Source organism: Suncus etruscus, chromosome 14 (genome assembly GCF_024139225.1).
Source record: "Suncus etruscus isolate mSunEtr1 chromosome 14, mSunEtr1.pri.cur, whole genome shotgun sequence".
Taxonomy (NCBI): Eukaryota; Metazoa; Chordata; class Mammalia; order Eulipotyphla; family Soricidae; genus Suncus; species Suncus etruscus.
The window spans coordinates 66,509,187-66,534,894 of NC_064861.1; the positions used below are offsets into that span (position 1 = coordinate 66,509,187).

General features: G+C 45.3%; 1 protein-coding gene and 1 pseudogene across 2 annotated transcripts in view; one reads left to right on the forward strand and one right to left on the reverse strand.

Annotated features, from left to right (window-relative positions):
- IST1 (IST1 factor associated with ESCRT-III) overlaps nt 1-22,691 on the reverse strand; it is a 33,558-nt gene extending 10,867 nt beyond the window's left edge. The window contains exons 1-4 of one of the 2 annotated variants that reach the window (XM_049786431.1): nt 22,635-22,691; nt 5,954-6,056; nt 4,309-4,489; nt 1,571-1,658 (exon numbers count right to left, since the gene is read on the reverse strand). In XM_049786431.1, the coding sequence (XP_049642388.1) occupies nt 1,571-1,658; nt 4,309-4,489; nt 5,954-6,041 (357 nt within the window). In that variant the 5' untranslated portion in view covers nt 6,042-6,056; nt 22,635-22,691. The remainder of the gene's footprint in view (nt 1-1,570; nt 1,659-4,308; nt 4,490-5,953; nt 6,057-22,634) is intronic. The other variant, XM_049786432.1, reaches the window with a different exon arrangement.
- Nucleotides 16,520-16,690, forward strand: LOC126028919 (uncharacterized; annotated as a pseudogene).
- Nucleotides 22,692-25,708: the final 3,017 nt, after the last annotated feature.

Here is a 25,708-nt window from a genome sequence, read left to right on the forward strand (position 1 = left end):
CATGGTTCGATCCCCCGGTGTCCCATATGGTCCCCCCAAGCCAGGGGCAATTTCTGCGCTTAGCCAGGAGTAACCCCTGAGCATCAAACGAGTGTGGCCCAAACCCCCCCCCCCCAAAAAAAATCGCTCCTGGCAGGCTCAAGGGGACCATATGGGATGCCGGGATTCAAACCACCAACCTTCTGCATGCAAGGCAAATGCCTTACCTTCATGCTATCTCTCCGGCCCCTTTATTAATTTTATTTATTTATTTTTTTTTTTGAAAAAACAAGTTTTCAAGGCTGTTTCAGAGGCAGTACAAAATGCCTGGTCAAATACACTGAAATGCTAAAACAATCTTTTTTCTTTAATTATTAATTTAAGCACCGTGGTTAAAGAAACATTCATATTTGGGTTTCAGTCATCAGATGTAAACCATCCTTCACCAGTGTAACTTTCTCGCCACCAATGTTTGCACATACACACAAGCACACACACACACACATGCACCCCTCTCTTTGGAATAGGGATGCTACTGCTCTCTCTCACTATCACTATCATGGTAGTTTTCAATGCAGTTAGTGCGCCAACTACACTTACCATTCTTAGTCTTTCTGGCCCTCACTTCTATTGTCTTTTCCTTTTTATTTTTTGGTTTTTGGGTCACACCCAGCAGCATCCAGGTGTTACTCTTGGCTCTGCGCTCAGAAGACACTTCTGATAGGCTCAGGGGACCATATGGGATTCCAGGAATCAAACAGGAGTCTGTCCGGGGTTGGCCAAGTTTAAGGCAAATGCCCTACCTCTATGCTATCGCTCTAGCCCTTTTATTTTCTTATATCCCACAGACAAGTGAGACAATGTCTACCCCTCTCCCTCAGACTCATTTCACTCAGCCTAAAGGTCTCCATGTCCATCCATGTATAGTCAAATTTCCTGACATCATTTTTCCAAACAGCTATATAGTATTCTGTTGCGTAGATAAACAACAGTTTCTTTAGCTACTCATCTGCTGTCAGGCATCTGAGTTGTTTCCAAATTCTGGCTATTATAAATAGTGCTGCAATGAACATAGGAGTACAAAGAGCATTTTTGTATTGTGTTTTTGTATTCCTAGAATATGTCCCTAAGAGTGGTATTGTTAGATCATGTGGGGATTCAATTTCCAGAGGTCTTTTTTTTTTTTGAGGACTATCAATATTGTTTTCCTGAAAGGTTGGACTGAATGGCATTTCCACCAGCAGTGAATGAAAGTTCCTTTCTCCCTGCATCTATGCCTCCACTGGTTGTTCTTTTTCTTTCTGATGTGTACCAGTCTCAGAACCAGTATGAAAGGATGCCTCACTTAAAACAATCTTTCTAGGGGCAGAAGTGATAGCACAGTGATAGGGCATTTGCCTTACACATGGCTGACCCAAGACAGACCCTGGTATCCCATATAGTCCCCTGAGCCTGGCAGGAGTAATTTCTGAGCATAGAGCCAGGAGTAACCCCTGAGCACTGCCTGGTGTGGCCCAACCCCCCCCCAAAAGAAACACTTTCTAACAACAAGCAACAAGCTACAGACATCACTAAAATTGGTTGTACTCACGATTTTCAACTCAGCCACTTCTGACTGGAGTCGAGGAGCAGCCCAGATCAATGTAGACACAGATTCAGCCAGACCAGTATCTAGGTCCCTAATTAAGGGGAGTGGAGAAATTAAAACATTTTTTAAAACAGGAGTCTCAAACTCGCAGCCCGCGGGCCACAAACGGCCCTCTGTACAACGTTTTGTGGCCCTGACCTAGAGGAATCTTTTTTTGTTTTGTTTTGTTTTAGTTGTTTGGGTCACACCCACCAATGTTCAAGGCTTACTACTGACTTTGCACTCAAGGCTCACCCCAAGTTTGCCTCCTGCGGCCCTCAGGTAAATTGAGTTTGAGACCCCTGCTTTAAAAGAATAAACCAATAAAATCCTGACATGTCTGTATCATCTAATAACCTCTAAAACTAATTCACAAACCTCACTAAATTCTCACAATAATTCTACTCTTATTTTACTTTCAGAAGTTATCTACATGACAAGTCTCAGGTCCCAAAGTCAGAAAAGGCTAAGCCAAAACTTAAAATTGGGCCTCTTTCAGAGAGCACTCAAAGGGCTGGAGCACATGACTGGCATTTATCGGGCCCCATGTTTTATTCTCAGTACCACATGGTTTCAAGCACTACCAAGTGTTGCCAGATGGTCTCCAGCACCAGTCAGCACACGTAAAAAATCCTGTAGATCTCTTGATCTTTCAGATTCTTTTTTTTTTTTTTTTTTTGGTTTTTGGGTCACACCCGGCTGTGCTCAGAGGTTACTCCTGGCTGTCTGCTCAGAAATAGCTCCTGCTATTTATTATTATTATTATATTATTATATATTATTATATAGCACGGGGGACCATATGGGACACCGGGATTCGAACCAACCACCTTTGGTCCTGGATCGGCTGCTTGCAAGGCAAACGCCGCTGTGCTATCTCTCCGGGCCCCGATCTTTCAGATTCTATATGTTCTTTTCAACAATTATCTACACTGAACTCAGGCATTAAAGCAAATTGTAGCTTGGATATGTGCTAACCTCTTACAAGTAGAAAGAGATCAATGATTCCATTGTGAGAAGCCCAGGGTTGATTCCCTGCACCACATGGCTCCCAAGCAGAAGCAGTAGCCATCAGGAATAATCCCCTCCCCCGCAAAAAAAAAAAAAAAAGCTATATAGATGAATAAAGTAAGCCCTAAAAGAATGCTAACATGTGGGGCCGGAGAGATATCACAGCGGTAGGGCGTTTGCCTTGCACGCAGTCAACCCAGGTTGGGCAGGAGGATTTCTTTCTTTTGGTTTTTGAGTCACACCCGGCAGCTCTCAGGGGTTACTCCTGGCTCTACACTCAGAAATATGGCTCAGGGAACCATATGGGATGCCGAGATTCAAACCACCGTCCTTCTGCATGAAAGGCAAATGCCCTACCTCCATGCTATCTCTCTGGTCCCATGCTAGGAGGATTTCTGAGCACAAAGCTAGGAGTAACCACTGAGCGACACCAGATGTGACCCAAAAACAAAACAAACAAAAATGCTAACACTGTATCTATAGTTAACAATAACATGTTGGGGCCGGAGAGATAGCACAATGGTATTTGCCTTGCAAGCAGCCGATCCACCTAAGGTGGTTGGTTAGAATCCCAGCATCCCATATGGTCCCCCATGCCTGCCAGGAGCAATTTCTGAGAAGTTAGCCAGAAGTAAACCCTGAGCACCAGCAAGTGTGGCCCAAAAACAAACAAACAAAAAATAACATGTTAAGCTTAAAATTCTAAGTTTTCTTATCCAAAAGAGGGTTAGACGTAAGGACAAAAAATATTTGGAGGTGATGTTATCACTGCAGTAGTGAATATAAATGTATATGTTTCTTTCAAACACACCAAATAATGTATACATCACTGGTTTTCAACTTTTTACATCTACAAACTGACAGTAGAAAGCTACTAATTTCCATTAAATATACAATTTGGGGGGGGGGGCACACCCAGTGGTGCTCAGCGGTTACCCCTGGCTATTTGCTCAGAAATAGCTCCTGGCAAGCACGGGGGACCATATGGGACGCCGGGATTCGAACCAACCACCTTAGGTCCTGGATCGGCTGCTTGCAAGGCAAACACCACTATGCTATCTCTCTGGCCCCAAATATAGAATTTTTAAAACTTTAATTATACCTTCATTTAAAATGAAGCTTTTTAAAAAGAAAAACAGTGGATCAGAGATAGAACCGGGGTTAAGGCACTTGTCTTGCACATAACAAGCTTCTATTCAACCCCTGGCACTATATATGATCTTCTGAACACCACCAGAGCTTAAGTCCTGAGCACCAATAACTATGGCCACGAACTAAAAATAAGTAAACGGGGCCAGAGTGGTGGTGCAAGCAGTAGGGCGATTGCCTTGCATGTGCTGACCTGGGATGGACCATGGTTCGATTCCCCCAGCCTCCCATATGGTCTCCCAAGCCAGGAGCGATTTCTGAGCGCATAGCCAGGAGTAACCCCTGAGCGTCTCTGGGTGTGGCCCCCAAAACAAAAACAAAGTAAACAAGACAAAGCAGTGAGATAGTTCAAGTTGTAGAGCATACATCTAGAATGTGCAAGACCCTAAATTCGATCCCTAGCACCATCTGTCCACCCACCCCACCAAAAACTACCTATCACAACAGTGTAGCACTGCACCAAATCATCAGGTCCTTATCACCAGGCTAAGCACCATTGTATGAGGCCCCTACTTTTTAAAAAAATAAGAGAAAAAATCTTACTTCATAGATTGAATGAGGCCAAACCGAGCCAGCAGCAGATCACAATATAGCTCCAGGATCTCCATGGCCTCCACAAGGTAGTCCTCCCGAATAATGTGCTCCACTCGGATCCGAGCCCTTTCATCCTTCCCAGCAGCAAGATAATCAGCAATTTCCTTCCGTGCCTTCTGGGCCAGTTCAGCTGAAGCACAAAACCCACTACAGTCACACACAGTTAGGTAGTACACTGGGTGCTGGCCTGAAGGCCAGTTTCACAGAAAATAGAACAAAGTGAGCATTTCGACTATTTTTACTAGACTCAGCTCAGCACTTTAGCAAATCCAATCCACTATCACTTAGTGCACAATTTGCTGTTCTGGGTAAAAATATTTGTGAAGCCAAAAATTTCCATCTTAGTATTTCCATGTTCCTTTCCCTGCAACAGTAATTCATTCAGTTTAGCTAGTTGCAAAGGAAAGAAAAAAATGTTTTCAAAGCTTAACAAGGGGCCAGAGCAGTGGCATAGTGATAGGGCATTTGCATTGCAAGTGGCTGACCTAGGACGGACTATGGTTGGATCCTCCAGCGTCCCATGTGGTCCCCCAAGCCAGGAGCAATTTCTGAGCACATAGCCAGGAGTAACCCTTGGGTGTCAATGGGTGTGACCCAAAAACCAAAAAAAAAAAAAAAAAATTAATGAATAAGGGATCCCCTAAAACTTTAAAGTACTATGCTAAGGGACCTGAGAGAGAGCACAGTGGGAAGGCATTTGCCTTGCATGAAGCTGATCCAGAAAAGACGGTGGTTTAAATCTGGAGAGATAGCATGGTGGTAAGTAAGGCGTTTGCCTTTCATGCAGAAGGTCATCAGTTCGAATCCGGCTTCCCATATGGTCCCCATTGCCTGCCAGGAGCAATTTCTGAGCATAGAGCTAGGAGTTTCCCTGAGCACTGCCGGGTGTGACCCAAAAACCACACAAAAAAAGCAAAACAAATCTCGACACCCCATATGGTCCCCTGTACCTGCCAGGAGCGATTTCTGAGTGCAGAGCCAGGAGTAATCCCTGAGCGCTACTAGGTGTGACCCTCCCCCCCAAAAAAAGTACAGTATTTTCCACTGTATAAAACGACCCCCTAATTTTGCAGTTAAAACATAGGTTTAGGCCTAAATTCGCTGTATCAGACAGAACGTTCCTGTGCTGCATGTGTTCCTGTGCTCATGTACCACAGTGAGCCAATCACAACAAGCAAAGGTTCAAAGGTTATACTGTAATAGACTTTCTCTCTGACTCTGGCCAATCTGAGCAGGATTTTAGTGTAGATTCGGATCCAGAACATTGTCTAATTTGCATGCATCAAAAGCCTGCTTGGATTGGCTGAGTTAGAGAGGCGGTCCAGGCAGCCTTGCAGTGATTGGTGCAGGTTCGAGTTGGAAAATTCGTTTTGTGGCAATATTCAGACAATTTTCGTCTAACGGCATATTGAAACATTTTTCGGGATATACTGGGCGTATAAGACGACCCCCGATTTTCGGTTGACTTTTTTTTGTTTCAAAAGTCGTCTTATATGCTGGAAAATACGGTACTATTCTAAGAGAATATTTGGGTTTCTAGAACTTAGTGATTTATTTTGGGAAGGAAAATACAAGGCAGTTATGCATTACTCACTTTTTTTTTTCTCCAGTAGTTTAAGACGATTTATGACTAATCTCAAATTGACTCGTAAACGCTCAGCTTTAAATCCAGAGCCCAGCATACTGTGATGATCTTCCTGGGAAAAGATAGAAAGCACAACAACAATGTTCATATTAAAATCAGTTCAGAGATTGAAAAGCAGTTACAAGGCAGATTATTTCAAACTAGAAACTAAAGTGGGCTTCTACAGTAGGCAACTGACATGATTCACGTTTTGTTGTTGTTTCTGGGCCACGCCTAGCAGTCACTATTCAAGGCTTACTCCTGTCTGTGCACTCAAGAGATCACTCATGGGGCCGGGAAGGTGGCGCTAGAGGTAAGATGTCTGCCTTGCAAGCGCTAGCGTAGGATGGACCATGGTTTGATCCCCCAGCGTCCCGTATGGTCCCCCCAAGCCAGGGGCGATTTCTGAGTGCATAGCCAGGAGTAACCCCTGAGCATCAAATGGGTGTGGCCCAAAAACCAAAAAAAAAGAGATCACTCATGAAAAATAATAAATTAAAAAAAAAAATCACTCATGGTGTGCTTTGGGGGACCATGTGGGTACTAGGGATGGAACCCAGGTCAGCTACATGAAAGGTGGGAACCCTACCTGCTATACTCTCTCTCTAGCCCTGATTGGATTCATACTTTAAAAGATCATTCTGGCTGTTGTGCAGTGAGCTGAGGGGGGAAAATTGAAAATAATAAGAACTAAGGAAGCTATTAGTCCAGAAAAAGAGATAGAAATAGCTCAGACAGGGGAGTTAGCAAAGACTTTGATAGGTTTGATCAGATCCAGCATCTATATAACTTGCAGAGCTTAAAAGAAGTGGCAAATTAATCGAGTATGTAGTGGTCTAAAAGTGGGATGATAAAAGGAGGCTAGGAGATGCCTCAGTAGCTAATGTGGCTAATTTGCAAGCATGAAGATAAGTATTCAATCACCAGTGTTGCCACGATCCAAACTTGTCAGCTGTGCAGTTTGCAGTGGGCTGCTCTGCTATTTGAAATCCCAAGTGCTGCAAATAATTATCAGCCACATAAGCTGGTATAGATATGCCTCACACCAGTTAATTCAAGCTGAAAAGATGGACCAGCACAGTGTCTTGGGTGTGACCCCAGCAAGCATGTGTGAAAGTGAGTGTCTTAAAGTACAATCTTCCCAGTGCCCTGCAGCTGAGTATATGAGCATTACGGCCTGATGTGCCCCCTGGCAAGCACCACAGCCATGTGAGTGATCCCAGTCATATCAGCAACAAAGGGGAGCAGGTGGTGGAAGGTGAGTGACAAAAAGACAAAGGAGAGCCCGGAGAGATAGCACAGCGGTGTTTGCCTTGCAAGCAGCCGATCCAGGACCAAAGGTGGTTGGTTCAAATCCTGGTGTCCCATAAGGTCCCCCATGCCTGCCAGGAGCTATTTCTGAGTAGACAGCCAAAAGACAAAGGAACAGGTAGGCCCTTAGTATTCAAAAACACCTATCAGGGTAGCAGTGGCGATTAGAGTATCAAATTTAGAACTATTCTCACTTACCTTCTCAAATCTTTCTACTAAGTGCCAGTCTTTAGAAGACAGCAGGATCATAGACAAATCACTAAAAATTATCTTCCTACACACTGAGGATGGAAAGTTCAGGAATAAAAACTGTACATGCTATTTCAAAACAGAAAAAAATTTTGATTTAACTATAAAAACTTCAGAATATTTCAATGAAAATAGGGGGGGGGGGGGGGGGGGTCAGAACAATAGTACAGGAGCTTGCTTTGCATGAGGATTTTCAATCCCCAGCACCACAATTGGTCAACTGAGACCCACCAGATTGAACTCTAAGGGCAATGCCAGGACTCAGTAAACCCTGAGCATTGCTGGTTACTTCACTCCTAAAATAGCATGTAATGTACAAATTAAAAGTGAGGGTCCACATGTATTTTAGTGGTAGAGTAACTTTCCTTATACTTATATGTGGTCCTGGCTTCAAGCTCTAGCACAAAAAGTAAATCACAATCTAGGTCTAACAAAGTAACCAAAAGAGAGTCTAAAGATATTCAAGACAAGGAAGAGTGATATATGTCTGCTTGTCATAAAGAGTTAATAGAGGGGCTAGAGAGTAAGGAGATTGCCTGATCTGGGTTCAACCCCTGGCATCCCATACAGTCCCCCACGCCCACCAGGAGTAATTCCTCAGTGCAGAGCCAGAAGTACTCACTGGTGTTCCTCAAAAACACAAATAAGGGGCCGGGCGGTGGCGCTAAAGGTAAGGTGCCTGCCTTGCCTGCGCTATCCTTGGACGGACCGCGGTTCGATCCCCCCGGTGTCCCATATGGTCCCCCAAGCCAGGAGTAACCCCTGAGCGTTACTGGGTGTGGCCCAAAATCCAAAAAAAAAAAAAAAAACACAAATAAGGGGCCAGAGAGATAGGGTGGTAGGGCAGCCAAACCAGGACAGACAGTGGTTCAAATCTCGGCATCCTGTATGGTCCCCCAGGCCTGCCAGGAGCAATTTCTGAGTGCAGAGCCAGGAGTAACCCCTGCGTGCCGCCAGGTATGACCCAAAACAAACAAATTAAAAATAATAATAATAATAATAATGAATAGAAAGTACCAAAAACTTTTCCTTTTGTAAAAATATGTCCAGTGGCAGGAGATAGCACAGTGGTAGGGTGTTTGCTTTGCAAGTGGACGACTCAGGACCAAAGGTGGTTCGAATCTCGGCATCCCATATGGTCCATGGTGCCTGCCAGGAGCGATTTCTGAGCAAATAGCCAGGACTAACCCTGAGCACAGCCAGGTGTGGTCCAAAATCCAAAAAAAGAAAAAAAAAGAAAATATGTCCAGAAACTTTTATTATGCATTTAATAATTAACCCAAGTCCTAGTTATAAAGGGGCTTACATATAAGTCATAAAATATCTGAGTTACATTCAATCCATTTAACAAATATTTATACATTATTTTCTATTAGACACTGGCTAAATGCTAGAATCTAAAAATTACTAAGGTTCAGTGATGCCAGTCTTCAAAGGAATTATATTCTACTGAAAATAGATATCTAAGAAAATCCAGGGACAACATTGATAGGTTGTTATTGATAGGTTGTTGATATCAGATACTATCTGATAGGTTAAAAAAATTTCAAAGATGCTGCTGAACATCCTATCATGAATGTAAGAGCACCTCACATCCCACACCCCCAATAACAAAAAATTATTCCAGTCCTCGGATCTGGAGCAAAAGTATAGCAGGTAGGGTATTTGCCTTGACACGGGTGGCCCTGGTTTGATCCCCAATTATCACAGGCATAATTTCTGAGCTCCTGAGAACAGAGCCAGGAGTAACCATAGAAGTAGCACTGCTGGGTGTGGTCCAAAAACAGAAACAAAAACCTAATACAGTACAAGAAAGTTAAAAGTGGTTTCCTGGGGCCCGGAGAGATAGCACAGTGGCGTTTGCCTTGCAAGCAGCCGATCCAGGACCAAAGGTGGTTGGTTCGAATCCCGGTGTCTCATATGGTCCTCCGTGCCTGCCAGGAGCTATTTCTGAGCAGAAAGCCAGGAGTAACCCCTGAGCACTGCCGGGTGTGGCCCAAAAACCAAAAAAAAAAAAAAAAAGTGGTTTCCTGGAGAAGAAAATAACTGAGCCATGCCTAAAAAATAAATAAGCTTCTTTGTAAGGAAAAAGTCTGACTGGGCTGAAGCAAAGGTATAGCGGTTAGAGGCAGAGCAATAGCACAGCAAGTAAGGCATTTGTCTTGCACATGGCTGGCCTCCCATATGGTACCCCAAGCCTGTTAGGAGGGAGAAAGGGAGAGATGGCGGAAGAGAGAGAGAGAGGGGAGGGAGAAGGAGGGAGGAGAGAAAGAGAGAGAGGATGGAGGAGAGAGAGGAGAGGGAGAGAGAGAGGGAAAGAGAGGGTGAGGGAGAGGGAGGAGAGAGAGAGGGAGGAGGGAAGGGAGGAAGAGAGAGGGAGGAGAGAGAAAGGAGAGGGAGGAGAGAGGAGGGAGGAGAGAGGAGAGGAGAAAGGAGAGAGGTAGAGAGGAGAGAAGGAAGAGAAAGAAGGAGGGAGAAAGGGAGAGAAGAGAGAGAGAAGGAGAGAGGAGGGAGAAGAGAGAGAGGAGAAGAGAGAGAGATAGGGAGAAGAGGGGAGAGAGAGGGGGAGAGAGAGAGAGCCTTGCACGCAGCTGACCCGGGACGGATTCAAAACCCAGGTTCGATTCCTGGAATCCTATATGGCAGGGGTGGTGAACATGCGGCTCTCGAGCCACAGGCGGCTCTTTGCCTCTTATGTGTTTAATATATTATTGTTAAAATTATATGCTTTTGTGTGTTTGTCTGTTTTGGCAAGTCACTGTGTGGTGTGGCTCTCTGACTCTCACAGTTTAAAATTTTGGCTCTTTGTGTCAAACTTGTTCACCATCCCTGCTATATGGTCCCCTGAGCCTGGCAGGAGCGATTTCTGAGCATAGAGCCAGGAATACCCCAAGTGCAGATAGGTGTGGCCCCAAATAAAAACAAACAAAAAGAAATTACTCTTGGCAGGCTTGGGGACCACACGCAATGAAGGAGATCGAACCCAGGTCCATTCCAGTCGGCCACGTGCAAGGCAAATGCCCTACGGCTGTGCTATCACTCCGACCCTAATTTTGACAATTATTAAAATAAGAGATCAGATGCTGTGGTAGGTTCTCTTGGGGGAGGTCCCAAAGAAAAGTTAAAAAAAGAAAATAGCGGGGCCGGGCGGTGGCGCTAGAGGTAAGGTGCCTGCCTTGCCTGCGCTAGCCTTGGTTCGATCCCCCGGTGTCCCATATGGTCCCCCAAGCCAGGAGCGACTTCTGAGCGCATAGCCAGGAGTAACCCCTGAGCATCACCGGGTGTGGCCCAAAAACCAAAAAAAAAAAAAAGAAAAGAAAAGAAAAGAAAATAACAATAGGGCCAGAGAGATAGAACAGTGGTAGAACATTTGCCTTGCAAGTAGCCAACCCAGGACCAAAGGTGGTTTGAATCCCAGCATCCCATAAGGTCCCCCATGGCTGCTAGGATTTCTGAGCAGATAGCCAGGAGTAACTCCTGAGTGCTGCCGGGTGTGACCCAAAGACCAAAAAAGAGAAAATACAAGGTTTCTTTTGAGCCATCATATTTTTACTTGAGGTCAACATATTTGTTTTCAGATATAAGACACTGATTCCATATATATTCTCAACTTGACTACACTTCTCTATACAAAATAATCAACAAGCATTTGAAAATATGCTACTATTAATCATTAGAGAAATACAAGTCAAGCCACAGTGAAGTATTACCTCACACTCATTAAGATGGTCACTATCAAGCAGTTAAGAAACAAAACACGGGCTGGAGAGATAGCACAGCGGTGTTTGCCTTGCAAGCAGCTGATCCAGGACCAAAGGTGGTTGGTTCGAATCTCCCGGTGTCCCATATGGTCCCCCGTGCCTGCCAGGAGCTATTTCTGAGCAGACAGCCAGGAGTAACCCCTGAGCAATGCCGGGTGTGACCCAAAAAAAAAAAAAAAGAAACAAAACACGTGGGGCCAGAGAGATAGCATGGAGGTAGGCGTTTGCCTTTCATGCAGGAGGTCATCGGTTCGAATCCCGGCGCCCCATATGGTCCCCTGTGCCTGCCAGGAGCAATTTCTGAGCCTGGAGCCAGAAATAACCCCTGAGCACTGCTGGGTGTGACCCAAAACACACACACACACACACACACACACACACACACACACACACACACAAAGAAACAAAACACGTGTCAGTCAGGAAGAGAAAAAAACTGGTACCAGTGAGCACTGCAAGGTGAGATTAGAAAATAATAACCACAATGGGGCCGGGCGGTGGCGCTGGAGGTAAGGTGCCTGCCTTACCTGCGCTAGCCTAGGAGACGGACCGCGGTTCGATCCCCCGGCGTCCCATATGGTCCCCCAAGCCAGGAGCGACTTCTGAGCGCATAGCCAGGAGTAACCCCTGAGCGTTACCGGGTGTGGCCCAAAAACCAAAAAAAAAAAAAAAAAAAAAAGAAAATAATAACCACTAAGGAAAAGTGGCAGTTCCTTAAAAAAAAAAAAAAAAACAGGGGCTGGAGAGATAGCATGGAGGTAGGGCATTTGCCTTGCATGCAGGACAGTGGTTCAAATCCCAGCAACCCATATATTCCCCCAAGCCTGCCAGGAGCTGAGTGTAGAGCCAGGAATAACCCCTGAGCGCTGCTGAATATGACCCCCACAAAAAAAACAAAAACAAAAACAAAAAAATACGCCCAAATTAAAGTTCAAATACTATACACAGGAACCAGAAACCTTACTGAGTGTTTTTCAGCACAGGATAAAGGGAAAGGATCCAGAAAGATGTCCTCAAGAAAGAAATCCTGGGGCCGGAGAGATAGCATGAAGATAAGGCATTTGCCTTTCATGCAGAAGGTCACTGGTTAGAATCCTGGCATCGGGGCCGGGAAGGTGGCGCTAGAGGTAAGGTGTCTGCCTTGCAAGCGCTAGCCAAGGAACGGACCGCGGTTCGATCCCCCGGCGTCCCATATGGTCCCCCCAAGCCAGGGGCGATTTCTGAGCACATAGCCAGGAGTAACCCCTGAGCGTCAAACGGGTGTGGCCCAAAAACCAAAAAAAAAAAAAAAAAAAAAGAATCCTGGCATCCCATATGGTTTCCCGAGCATGCCAGGAGTGATTTCTGAGTGTGGAGCCAGGAGTTATCCCTGAGCGCTGCCAGGTGTGACCCCCCCCCCCAAAAAAAAAGAAGAAAAGAAAAGAAAGAAAGAAATCCTATCATGGAGTAAGGCAACAAACTGCAATTATGAAAAGATTTCTAATGGGTGGGCAAATATCTGACACCCCAAGATTACAATCATATTTTCTACTAACCACAGTGGAATGGGAAGCAAAAAAAAAAAAAAAAAAAAAACACTATAGGCTAGAGGCCAGGGTAATGGCTCAAAGGGCTTGACACATGAACCCCAAATTTAACCCCTAGTACCACCTGGCTCTGGGGGGTCCCCAGCATTACTGGGCCTAAACAGCAACATTCTCAGGCTAAGTAAATACCATCAGGCTCAAATGGTCAGACTAAGTATCAATAGGAATCACCCTCAGACTCCTGAGCACTCCTGGGGTGGTGGTTCTACCAAAAAATAAATAAATAAAAGCTATAGACAGGAGACACTGGCAGACAAGTAACAGATGAGCTACTCTTATAAAGACACAAGGTACTGTACTGAACCTAAAGCATAGTCAGGAGGGCCCTACAGTCACTATGATCCCTTGCAAGATGGACCTATGTATGGACCCTGCCAGCAATAGGGTCTATTTTGTCACTAGCTGAGACTGACATCTAACCTCTTAAAGTGCCGTAGCTTGAGTTCTCCAGCCAGTGCTAATCTCAAAACACTGGTTATTGACCTGCTTCAATTTAACTCACCACAGTCTCAAAGCCCTAGTTACTGCCAAGGCCCAACAATATAGCAGGAGCCAAACACTTAAAGATGTAAATACCCTGCTCACTTTCTGGAATGCTTGCCCTTGGTGCCACAGCTAGCACACCTTTTCATGGAGGCCTGTAATTTTCCTGGTCACTATCCAGGCCCACTCAAACAAAACTCCCCTCAGTCCCTGCCCAGGTCCTTGAGGAGCACCAGACATATAGTAGAGATAAAGACACTGGTTCACAGTGAGTAATCAGGACAACTGCCTGTTCAACAACAGAGCTATGCAAACTACTTGAAAAGGGATAGGATGAGTGAGATAGGGTGCTTATTTTGCACGTAGCTGACCTGGATGCAGTTCCTTGCTCCCAATGTAGTTCCTTAAACCCCAACAGGAATGATCCCTTATCACAGAGACAGGAATAAACCCTAAGCATAGCTGGATATGGCTAATAAAAAAAAACACTTCAAAGAAATATTCTTTTTTTGGGGCTGGGGTCACACCCAGCAGCGCTCAGGGACTCCTGGCTCTATGCTCAGAAATCACTCCTGGTGGGCTAGGGGACCATATGGGACGCCAGGATTCGAAGCACTGACCTTCTGCATGAAAGGCAAACGCCTTACCTCCATGCTATCTCTCCGGCCCCTCAAAGAAATATTCTAACAATGTTCAATAAAATGAGGATAACTGTGTGCATACACAGAGAATCAGGAGATATCTCAAACGGAGATGCTATGCCTACAGCACTGCATGATCCTTAAAGCACTGCACTAAGTGTGATCCAAAATGAAAATAAAGAAGGTATCTGTGGGGGGCCGGCGTGGTGGTGCTAGAGGTAAGGTGTCTGCCTTGCCAGCGCTAGCCTAGGACGAACCGCATTTCAATCCCCCGGCATCCCATATGGTCCCCCAAGCCAGGAGTGACTTCTGAGCGCATAGCCAGGAGTAACCCCTGAGCGTTACTGGGTGTGGCCCAAAAATCTAAAAAAAAAAAAAAAAAAAGAAAAAAGAAAAAAAAACGGTATCTGTGGATTTTATTCACCATGAAATTTCAAAGATAACTGTGAATTTTATTTAGTCACCATGAAATTTCAAAGTTATCCATGACTAAGTTTCAGTCATACATTATTGTTTCAACACCAATCCCTTCACCAGTATCCACTTCCCTCCCCAATTTCCCCCTTTCTCACTATTTGCCTGCCATACGCTAGTCTACCTCTATAAGGGGCACTTTATTTATGTTTTTGCAGTTTACAGTACTGTTGCTGACAGGGTTTAATGCATAATACTTTAACACCTTACAGCATCTTCTCCTTACTTCCCTCCACAATTGCCCCTCCCTGTTCATTTTCTCAGTCCCTTTAGGGTAGCATATTCTCATGGTCTTTGTTTCCACAGTCTTCGGGCCTATATTGTTACTCCACCATGTTTCTTTATATTCCACATGAGACAGGTCATTCAAGTGTCGACCTCTCTCCCTCTAACTTTACTCAGCATGATACTCTCCAAGTCCCTCTATGTAATAACAAATTGCATGACTGGGGCGAGAGATAGCACAGTGGCAGGGCAATTTCCTTGCATGTGGCTGACCCAGGAGGGACCTGGGAGGGACCTGGTTTGGTTCCCAGCATCCCATATGGTCCTCCAGCCTATCAGGGGTGATTCTGAGCGCAGAGCCAGGAGGTAACCTCCCCCAAGAGTCCTAGGTGTGGCCCAAAAACCAATCAAAAAATCAATAAAGTTTAAAAAAATTGCATGACTTAGTCTTTTCTCATGGTCAAGTAATATTGCATTATGTGTATCAAAGTTTCTCAATGGAGCCATAAATCCTTAGATACTTGGGCTGTTTCCAGATTTGGGGTATTTTAGTGCTGCAAGTTACACATAGATGCAAATGTCTTTTCTCCATTTTGTTTTTTTGGGCCCTTGAGATATATTCCAAGTGAAGTTGCTAAGTTAATAGTAAGTTCAGGGGCTGGAGTGGTGCTGCAGCGATTGGGCATTCGATCCCCCAGCATCCCATATGGTCCCCCAGGCCAGAAACGATTTCTGAGCACATAGCCAGGCGTAACCAGAGCGTCACCAGGTGTCACAAAAAAACAAAAAAACAAAAAAAAAAGTAAGTTCAATTCCTAGACGTGTTTAGGAATGTCACATTCTTTTCTAGAAAGGCTATACCAGTCAACATTCCTATCAGTAGTGTGTCCCTTTCTCCCGGCATCCACACAGGCAGTAGTTGTTCTCTCTCTTTTTTTTTTTTTTTTTTTGATGTGTGCTAGTTCTCTGTGATGAGATTTCTCATTGTTAATCCCTGAATGCAGAGCCCAGAATAAGCCTAAGCGCGCATGCGCAATTTTGTTAACTTAAATTTTGAAGTTTCTACCAAGTATGTAGTTCAGCAGTAGAGTTTTTGACTTGCCTGTGTAAAGTACCCAGTATCACAAAAATAAATACAAATAACTAAAAATTAGGTCCCTTGTCAACCAAAACTGACTACTGAAAATGATAACAATAAATCACAAAGATTATGTCCTGATTACCACGTGTGAAATAAATCATTAGGGGCTGGAGCAATAACACAACAGGTATGCATTTGTCTTAACAAGCATCCCCATCATATGGTCTCCCTCTGCCAGGAGAGCTTCCCCGGCCACACCCGGCAGCACTCAAGGGTTACTCCTGGCTCTGTGCTCAGAAATCGCTCCTGGCAGGCACACGGGACCATATGGAATGCCGGGATTCAAACCACCATCTATCCTGGATCAGCTTCATGCAAGGCAAGTGCCTTATGGCTGTGCTACCTCTCTGGCCCGGGAGGGATTTATGATCTCAGAGCCAAGTGCAGCCCAAAAACAAAGAAAAATAACAACAACAACAATAATAAATTATTAGACATAATACTAAGCACATACTCACACAATGAAGTTATTTAAGGATTTAAATTTATATTTCCTTTCCAAACTTAACTATCATCAAGTGCAATTTGCATGACTAGGAATACTTTAGAAATAAGAATAAAATATCCTAATAAGCAGTTCATTTTTACACAAGCTTATATATAAACATTTATATGTGAATACATATGTACATACTACATATTAATATAGTCTAGTATCTACTTTTATCGCTTCTCGGCCTTTTGGCTAAGATCAAGTGTAGTATCTACTTTTAAATTCTAGTCATGTGGCTGAAGAGATAACTCAACAGGCTGAGTGTATGGTTTGCATGCAGAGGTATGTATTTGCATATTAGCATGGAATAGTTCCCAGAGCACTGCCCAAGGAGTGACCCCCAAGTACAGTGCCAGGAATAGCTTTCACCAGATGTGGTCATAAAACCAAAACTTTTTGTGTGACTCAATAGATTATTCTAAGACCAGTGCCTAACAGCTTTAATGGCATTCACCTAATATTTGTTTAATGTTATTCACAAACATTAAGTGCTAATCTTTTAAGTATTCTATTAAGTACTACCCCACCTTAGACAAGAGACATTTACTGTTTTCACTCTGTAAGACGCACATAGTTTTTAGATGAAGAAAACAAGTCACAGCAGTGTCTTAAACAAAAGCTCTATATGTGACGTTAAGTGTGTTAACCTGATTGCTCTTACTATGTGGTATGTCTTCGACTTAAAGGGGGTGTAACACTGCGATGTCAAGTGGTTAGTATATGCTCTCCACCCCCTGCACTCAGACTTCAGCTTCAGGTGGCATTTGCTCCATAAGACGGAGACAGGCGTGGGCCCGGAGAGATAGCACAGCAGCGTTTGCCTTGCAAGCAGTCTATCCAGGATCAAAGGTGGTTGGTTCGAATCCCGGTGTCCCATATGGTCCCCCGTACCTGCCAGGAGCTATTTCTGAGCAGACAGCCAGGACTAACCCCTGAGCACTGCCGGGTGTGACCCAAAAACAAAACAAAAAAAAAAAAAGACGGAGACATGGGGACCAAAGAGATAGCACAGCAGTAGGGCATTTGCCTTGCACATGGCCAACCCAGGTTTGATCCCGGCATCCCATATAGTCTCCTTCCGCCACACCAGCCTCCTAGGATTGATTTCTGAGCGCAGAGCCAGGAGTAACCCCAGAGCACTGCCAGGTGTGACCCACCCACCAAGAGATGCACAGACATTTTCCCCCATCTTTTGGGGGAGGAGAAGTGTTTCTTATGTACAAAAAATACGGTAGGTAGAGAGATAGTACAGGGCCCGGAGAGATAGCACAGCGGCGTTTGCCTGGCAAGCAGCCGATCCAGAACCAAAGGTGGTTGGTTCGAATCCCGGTGTCCCATATGGTCCCCCGTGCCTGCCAGAGGCTATTTCTGAGCAGATAACCAAGAGTAACCCCTGAGCACCGCCGGGTGTGCCCCCCCAAAAAAGCCAAAAATAAATAAAATAAAGTAAAAAAATATGGTAAGTAAAATTTGTCCTTACCGCTTTAAGTAGCTCACAAATAGTCACATAAAAACTATGATATTCAGGGGTCAGAGCGATAGCACAGAGGTAGGGTGTTTGCCTTGCATGCGGCCAATCCAGGACCAACCTTGGTTCAATCCCCAGCATCCCATACGGTCCCCCAAGCCAGGAACAATTTCTGAGCACATAACCAGGAGTCACCCCTGAGTGTCAACCAGTGTGGCCCAAAAAGTAAAAAAAACAAAACAAAAACAAAAACAGGGGCCAGAGGGATAGCATGGAGGTAAGGTGCTTGCCTTGCATGCAGAAGGATGGTGGTTCGAATCCCAGCATCCCATATGGTCCCCCAAGCCTGCCAGGAGCGATTTCTGAATGTAGAGTCCGAAGTAACCTCTGAGCACTGCCGAGTGTGACCCAAAAACCAAACCAAACCAAACCAAACCAAACAAACAAGCAAAACTATTATATCTAAACTATAAACCCTATACAAGTATATGACCTAGTGACAGCAACTTATCTCAATTTTCTATATACATGTGTCAACATTCAGAATTGTAACTTTTTATTAGTATAAAAACAATAAATCACATGTTTTGTGTGTATGTGTGTGTGTATGTGTTTTTGGTTTTTGGGTCACACCTGGCAGCGCTCAGGGGTTATTCCTGGCTCTATGCTCAGAAATCGCCACTGGCAGGCACAGAGGACCATAAATCACAAGTTAGTCAGCAGTTTCATGTGCCCTTTTTGGATCTTCTCCATCACTCACTTTATCCCAATACAGACCACTGGTAAAACTTATCTAGTTCTTTTATCACTCAATTTCTAAAGCTGGATAATCTCTTCATTCTGAATAAAGAAAACCTGAAACTATGAATTTAGTCTATCACATTATCTGAGGGGAAAAAGAAGACCCTGTTCCCCTCAGAACCACTATCCTGGAGTAGAAGAATGCAATACACAACTGTATTCATCAGCTATGACCTATAAGACATTATTATGTTCTGCTATATAACCTTAGATGTATGTGAGGTAAATAGAGGTCTGTGTAATGGTTCTCTGTTCTGTTCTCATTGCCTGCTTTTTCTCCTCCCCCTAAGGGGAGGGGTGCTGTTTGAAGCTGTATATATGGGAGGCAGGAAAGCTGGGAGGAGAAGCTTTTTTCCTGCAGGCCTGGGGTTTCCTGGTGTGGAGCAACTGGCTTGCTGATGAATTGCTTGTGGTATGAGTTTCTTGCCTCTTATAACCTTCATATTGAACTATTACAAATGGAACAGCTTTCCCTGTTGTCCCTGGATAGGGGATATGGGATTTCCATTTCCCTTTTGGAAAATATGGAACAAGCAAACCCTAGCCCAACATCTAGGCAACAAAAAAACGCTACAGGTGTATAGAAGGTTATACCAATGAGGTTAGTGTAAAACTGCCACAACACATTTTGTAGAAGTTGCCTTTAATCCTAAAATTTCTACTTAAAGTAGCTAAAAACAGCAACAACAGAAATACTGATCTTCTAAAAGTTCTGTAGCTCCAAAATTCTACTCAGAGTTTTTCACAGAAAACCTGATGTGCGAGTTACCTGGTAATCTACCAAGTTCAGTGAACCTAAACAGTAACAGAGAAGGTTCAACTTGCACCAAACACAGTCCAGTAAATTCTTTACTGCCTTTAGTAACACCACGGAGAGATATGTCATTTCAAATTGACCTGTGCTGATCTAAGTTTTTGTAATTCTATTTGCGTTTGTGTTGTAATAAGCAACGTGAAGTAAATTTCTGTCTGCATGGAGTACAGAATATGGTGGGAGGAATTGGGGACACTGGTAAAGGGAAGGTCACACTGGTGGTGAATTGGTGTCTGATGCCTTTAATATTTAATGTCTGAAATGACAATATGATGAGCAATTTGGCAAAACAGTTATAATAAAAATTAGGGGAGAAAAAGTACTCAGAGCCAGAGAGGTAGTACAGCAGGTAGAGTACTACCTTGCATGAGGCCAATCCAGGTTCAGTTTCCCAGTATCCAATATGGTCCCCCAAGCCCACCAGGAGTGAACCTCTGAACGTAAAACCAGGAGTAATCCCTGAACATTGCTCAGTGTGGACAAAGGAAAAAAAAATCATGAGAAAGAGGGAAGGTGGGGAGGGGGAGAAGGGAGAAAAAAAATAATGAGGAAGAGACCCCTGACCTCCTGAGCACCACTTGCGAGACCCTCTGTCACCACCAAAAAGATCACCAGACCACTATAATCATGTGTAATGTGTAAGAACTTAGACTCACTAAATTCAGAAGTTTTCTGGAAGAAACTATAAAATACCTGGGCCGAAGAGATAGCATGGAGGTAAGGTGTTTGCCTTTCATGCAGAAGGTCATCAGTTCGAATCCCAGTGTCCCATATGGTCCCCCGTGCCTGCCAGGAGCAATTTCTGAGCATGGAGCCAGGAGTATCCCCCTGAGCACTGCCGGGTGTGACCCAAAAACCACAAAAAAAATAAATAAATAAAACTATAAAATACTGAAATATATGGCAATATCACAACCACACCCTGCTTTTCAGTAGGATATGGAAAAGCATATTTTATATTAGTTTTTATAACCTAATTTTAATAGCTACCAGCTATTCCAGGGCAATTTTTAAATTAATTTTCTAATCTTCTGACATTAAATAGTATTGAAATTAGTGTTTTTTTTTAATTGGGGGTTTTTGGTTTTTGGGGGGCCATACCAGGCAATGCTCAGGAGTTACTCCTGGCTCTGCACTCAAGAAATACTCTTGGTAGGGCAAAAGTGATAGTTGTGGGCCGGCGAGATAGCCTGGAGGTAAGGCATTTGCCTTGCATGCGGAAGGTTGGTGGTTCGAATCCTGAGCCTGCCAGGAGCGATTTCTGAGCATAGAGCCAGGAGTAAACCCTGAGCGCCAGTATCACCAGCAGTAATTCCTGAGTGCAGAATCGGAAGAAAACCCTGGCCAGAGCCAGAAGTAAACCAGGTATGCCAGAAAAACAAAACAACAACAAAAACTCCTGGTGGTACTCATGGGATGTTATTGAATGTAGGAATCAAAATCTGGTTGTCGGGGCGGTGAGGTGGCGCTAGAGGTAAGGTGTCTGCCTTGCAAGCGCCAGCCAAGGATCAGGACCACGGGCGTCCCATATGGTCCCCCCAAGCCAGGGGCAATTTCTGAGCGCTTAGCCAGGAGTAACCCCTGAGTATCAAATGGGTGTGGCCTGAAAAAAAAAATCTGGTTGTCAGTGGTTAAAAAAAAAAACCAATAGGGTCTTAGGCATGCAAGGTAAGCCTGGGGAAGTGTAGTATATGTAGTGATTTCACCTTTCACCTGGGCCTGGGACCCGCTGGATGGGGTTGCAGAGCCACAGGGCCTGGGATGGCAGAAAGAAATCCATCGCCATCCAGCCCCATCCAGCCCCATCGTTATTTATTTAATTCAACAGGGAAGGAGAGAGGAAATTAGTAGTAGTAGTTAGTTTGTATTATATTATTATTATATTAGAATTATGACTATCTTGGTTTGGGGCCACACCTAGTGGTGCTTAGGGACCCATGGGGTACTGGGGTCCTGCAAAACATGAACTCCAGCTCATCTCTAAGGTTCAGGTTTTTAAGAAACAAGAACTTGGGCTGGAGCGATAGCACAGAGGTAGGGCCTTTTCCTTGCACAGGGCCAACCCGGGACAGACCCGGGTTAGATACCCAGCACCCCATGTGGTTTCCCCCACCCCACCCCCGAGACTGCCAGGAGCGATTTCTGAGCGAAGAGCCAGGAGTAACTCCTGAGCTCCACCAGGTGTAACCCAAACCCCCCTCAAAAAATTATTATTATTATTATTATTATTATTGTTTGGACAAAATCCACTACTTAAAAGATTCAAAGACTTAAGTTGGGTATCCTTAAAATGTCATACTGGGTTAGGAGATAAACCAAGAGAGGGGCCAGATCACAAGTCTGACATGCACAAGGGCACTGGGTTTCAGAACTCCCCCTAAAAGCTGGGGGAAACCCCTCAAAAAATAATAAATGGAAATATGCAAACATGTAGCATAAGATTAACACCTGGGCTTCTAAACCTTCTCATTTTCTAAATAAAGGATCTCACTAAGACAGCCCGCCTACCCAGGACGGAAAGTGGTTTCACTATCAGCAATATATAAGAATAGATTTCTGAAATGTGGGAGGAAACACACTAGTGTGACAACATACTAATATGACAACTGCTCCTAACTTAAACACAATAAAAACTTAAAGAGACCATAAATGAAAAGAGGTCTAGCCCTCAATTAACAGTTGTTCAACCTGGATAGAAGGGAAGAATCGATTATACATAGCCTTGACTTTGGGTCTGTTGGAAATGTTCCTAACTTTTTTTAAAAATTGCTTTTTCTTTTCTTTTCTTTTCTTATTTAAGATCTCCATCCGAACACCAGAACACCGCCAGGGTGGCCCCAAACCCAACCCAACCCAACCCCAAACAATAACAACAAAGACACAAAAGCAAAACCGGAAGTGGCCGACTGCGCTGGGGGGGGGGGGAGCGGGGAGAGGCCCGAGGTCAGACAGCCCCGCTCCTCCGCCCGATCGCTCACAGTGCCCGGGCCCCTCGCATTGCACGGGCGCTCGGGGTTTCCCTCCAGGTCCCTGCCAGCCCAGCCTCGGGCCTCCCCGCAACGCCCGGGAGACTCTCGCAACCCCGCCCCGGTCAGGTCTCGACCCACCACCCACCTTCCTTTCGCTTCCTCTAAAACTTAGCAGACGAAGCGAGGAATAAGAAAGACGCAGACCCTGGGCCGCCGAGGGCGCCGCCGCACTCACCTAACTGAACCTAGGTGCGAACACGGCCGAGACGAGAGTGCGGAAGCCTCAAAAAAATTCGCAGCACCCAAGATGGCGGCCCGGTCAGGCTCAACACTGCCTCCGCAGGGCGGAGGGATCCGCGGAGGAGAGTTGGGTTGGCCACGCCTCCTTTCTAGGGATTGGCTGCGCGGAGCTGGACTGAACACGCCTCCTTCTTCGGATTGGCTGCGCAACTCTAGTTGGCCACGCCTCCTTGTGGGATCGGCTTGCTTGCCGGTTTGGCCACGCCTCCTTCCTAGGATTGGCTGCGTGGCGCTGGGTTGGCCACGCCCCCTTCTTAGAGATTGGCTGCGCGTCCGCCGCTTCCGGGACGAAAGCCTCCAGGGAACCCTCTGAGCGCACGCCTTTGCCCAGTTCCCGTGGGAAACGGCGAGGCTCGGGACTACTTCCCGCGGCGGAAGCACGGGGTGTGGACGTGAGGAGTTCTCATTCCTTGAGTCACCTGCTGAGGGTTGGGTGTATGTGTGTGTGGCTGGGCCGGACCTGTCGGGTTTTGGGGAGCCAGTCGGGGAACCTCGTCACTTGCACTCCTGACTTTCTTTCCAGTTCTTCTGGTGCTGCCTCCGAGGACCTGCGATTGGCTGCCGTGTCTCAGACGGCCGCTCAGGCCTCAGGCTCGTTTCGCTCGTTTTCTTCCTGGAGGAGTGAATGAATGGCCCAGGAGGTTCCAAACCTTCCTCTGCCTCTTCTGATCCTTCTGAACCTCCTTCTTCTTCTTCAGGCTGTTGAGTGGCTAAGTCTTAGTGTCGCGGTAGAAAATTGGTAGAAAATTCCGAGCCTGAGTGATAGCATGGAGGTAGAGCGTTGGCCTTGCATGCAGAAGGACGGTGGTTCGAATCCCGGCATCCCATATAGTCCCCGGAGCTTGCCAGGAGCGATTTCTGAGCAGAGACAGGAGTAACCTCTGAGCGTCACCAAGTGTGGCCAAGGAAGGAAGGAGGGAGGGAGGGAAGAAGGAAGGGAGGAGGAAGGAAGGAGGGAGGAAGGAAGGAAGGAAATTTGGTGTTTCCATACCGCAGTCTTTCTCCTAGCTTCCAACTCTCCACAAAGGATCTCATATCCTCCTGCCCCGCTTACACCTGTCCGTGCTCAGAGACCACCCCCAACAGGTTTTAGGAAGACTATATGAGATGCTGGGGTTCGAACCCTTGTTGGATGCGTGCAAGGCAAACGCCTAATTCACTGTGATGTATCTGGCCCTGTTTCTCCTTTAACTAAGTCTGATTGCACTATTAGAATTTCTAATCTTGGGGTCCCGAGCAATAGCACAGCGGTAGGGCGTTTGCCTTGCACGCTGACGACCTGGGAACCAGGCAGGTTCGATCACTGGCACCTCATAGGGTCTCCAGAGCCTGCCAGGAGCAATTTCTGAGTGCAGAGTCAAGAGTAGACCGTGAGTGCGGCTGGGTATGACACCCCCCAAATAAAACTAATCTGTATTGTCTATTCCCACAATATATCTTCTCAGTACCATGTTCTCCAAGAAGGAAAAAAACCTACCTCCTTATTTAGAGGAATCTTCCCTTTGGTTATCTTTGTTTTAAACTTGAAAACTAGACCGTCGGGGCTTTAGCTTTGAGAAGGGGTTTCCTGGACTCTTGACTGGCCGCTGTATGTAGAAACTTTTTGTCTACGGAGACCAAAATTTTGGTGTTGAATTGTGCTGGGAAGATCTTGTGACAACAAGGGTATGACAAGTGTGCTGTCATATGAGGATTGTTCAGATTTAGAAATACTCTTTTTCTCTTTTTTTTTTTTTCTCGGCCACACCCGTTTGATGCTCAGGAGTTACTCCTGGCTAAGCACTCAGAAATTGCCCCTGGCATGGGGGGGGACCATATGGGACACCAGGGGATCTAACCTCGGTCCTTCCTTGGCTAATGCTTTCAAGGCAGACACCTTACTTCTAGCGCCACCTCACTAGCCCCGAAATACATTTTCTAACCATGTGAGCATTTCTAATTAAAACCAGGTTTTTATGGGCCAGAGCGATCGCATAGCAATAGGGTGATTGCCTTGCACACAGCCAAAACAGGATGGATCCCGGTTCGGCATCCTATATGGACCCCCGAGCCTGCAGGAGCGATTTCTGAGCGAAAAGAAAGGAGTAAACTCTGAATCCTGCTGGGTATGACCCAAAACAAACAAACAAACAAAAAACAAGTTACATGGGCCCAGAGAGATAGCACAGCAGCGTTTGCCTTGCAAGCAGCTGATGCAGGACCTCAGGTGGTTGGTTCAAATCCCGGCATCCCATATGGTCCCCCATGCCTGCCAGGAGCTATTTCTGAGCAGATAGCCAGGAGTAACCCCTGAGCATAGCTGGGTGTGGCCCAAAAACCAAAAAAAAAAAAAAAAAAAAAAGTTACAGAACGTCTGAATGGACAGACTCCTTTTAACTGTGTTGGTTTGTTTCATCTTTTTTCCTGTCAGTGCTTGCTTATATGTAGAGTGCATCCTGTGTTCTGCAATAAGGTTGTTTTTTTTGTTTGTTTGTTTTTGAGTCATGCTTGGCAGTGCTCAGGGGTTTTTCCTGGCTCTGTGATTGTTAAGTATTCTTGGCAGGCTCCAGTGACCATATGGGATGCCAGGGAACGAACCCGGGTCATCTGCATGCAAGACAAAAGCTCTACCCGCTGTGTTATTGCTCTGACCCAAAAAAGTCTTTTTTCACTTAAAGTAAAGTGAAGGCATGCTGATAGAATTGAAATAGTATTAGAGATCTGGCAGCCAAATGTGTGTGAATCTTATATAGGTACTGATCCAAACAAACCAACTCTATAAGACTTTATTTAAATTTTGTTTTGTTTTGTTTTTTCATTTTGGGGCCATACAGAGCAGTGCTCAGAACTTATCCCTGGCTCTGAGCTCAGGAATCACTCCTGGCGAGGTACCATATATGGTACTCAGGATAAAGCTCAGATCAGATATGCACCAGGCAAGCCCTACCCACAGTTTCCTCTGGCCCCATTTTTTTGTTTTGTTTTGTTTTGGGGCCACACCCAGCTCTTCTCAGGGGTTACTCCTGGCTC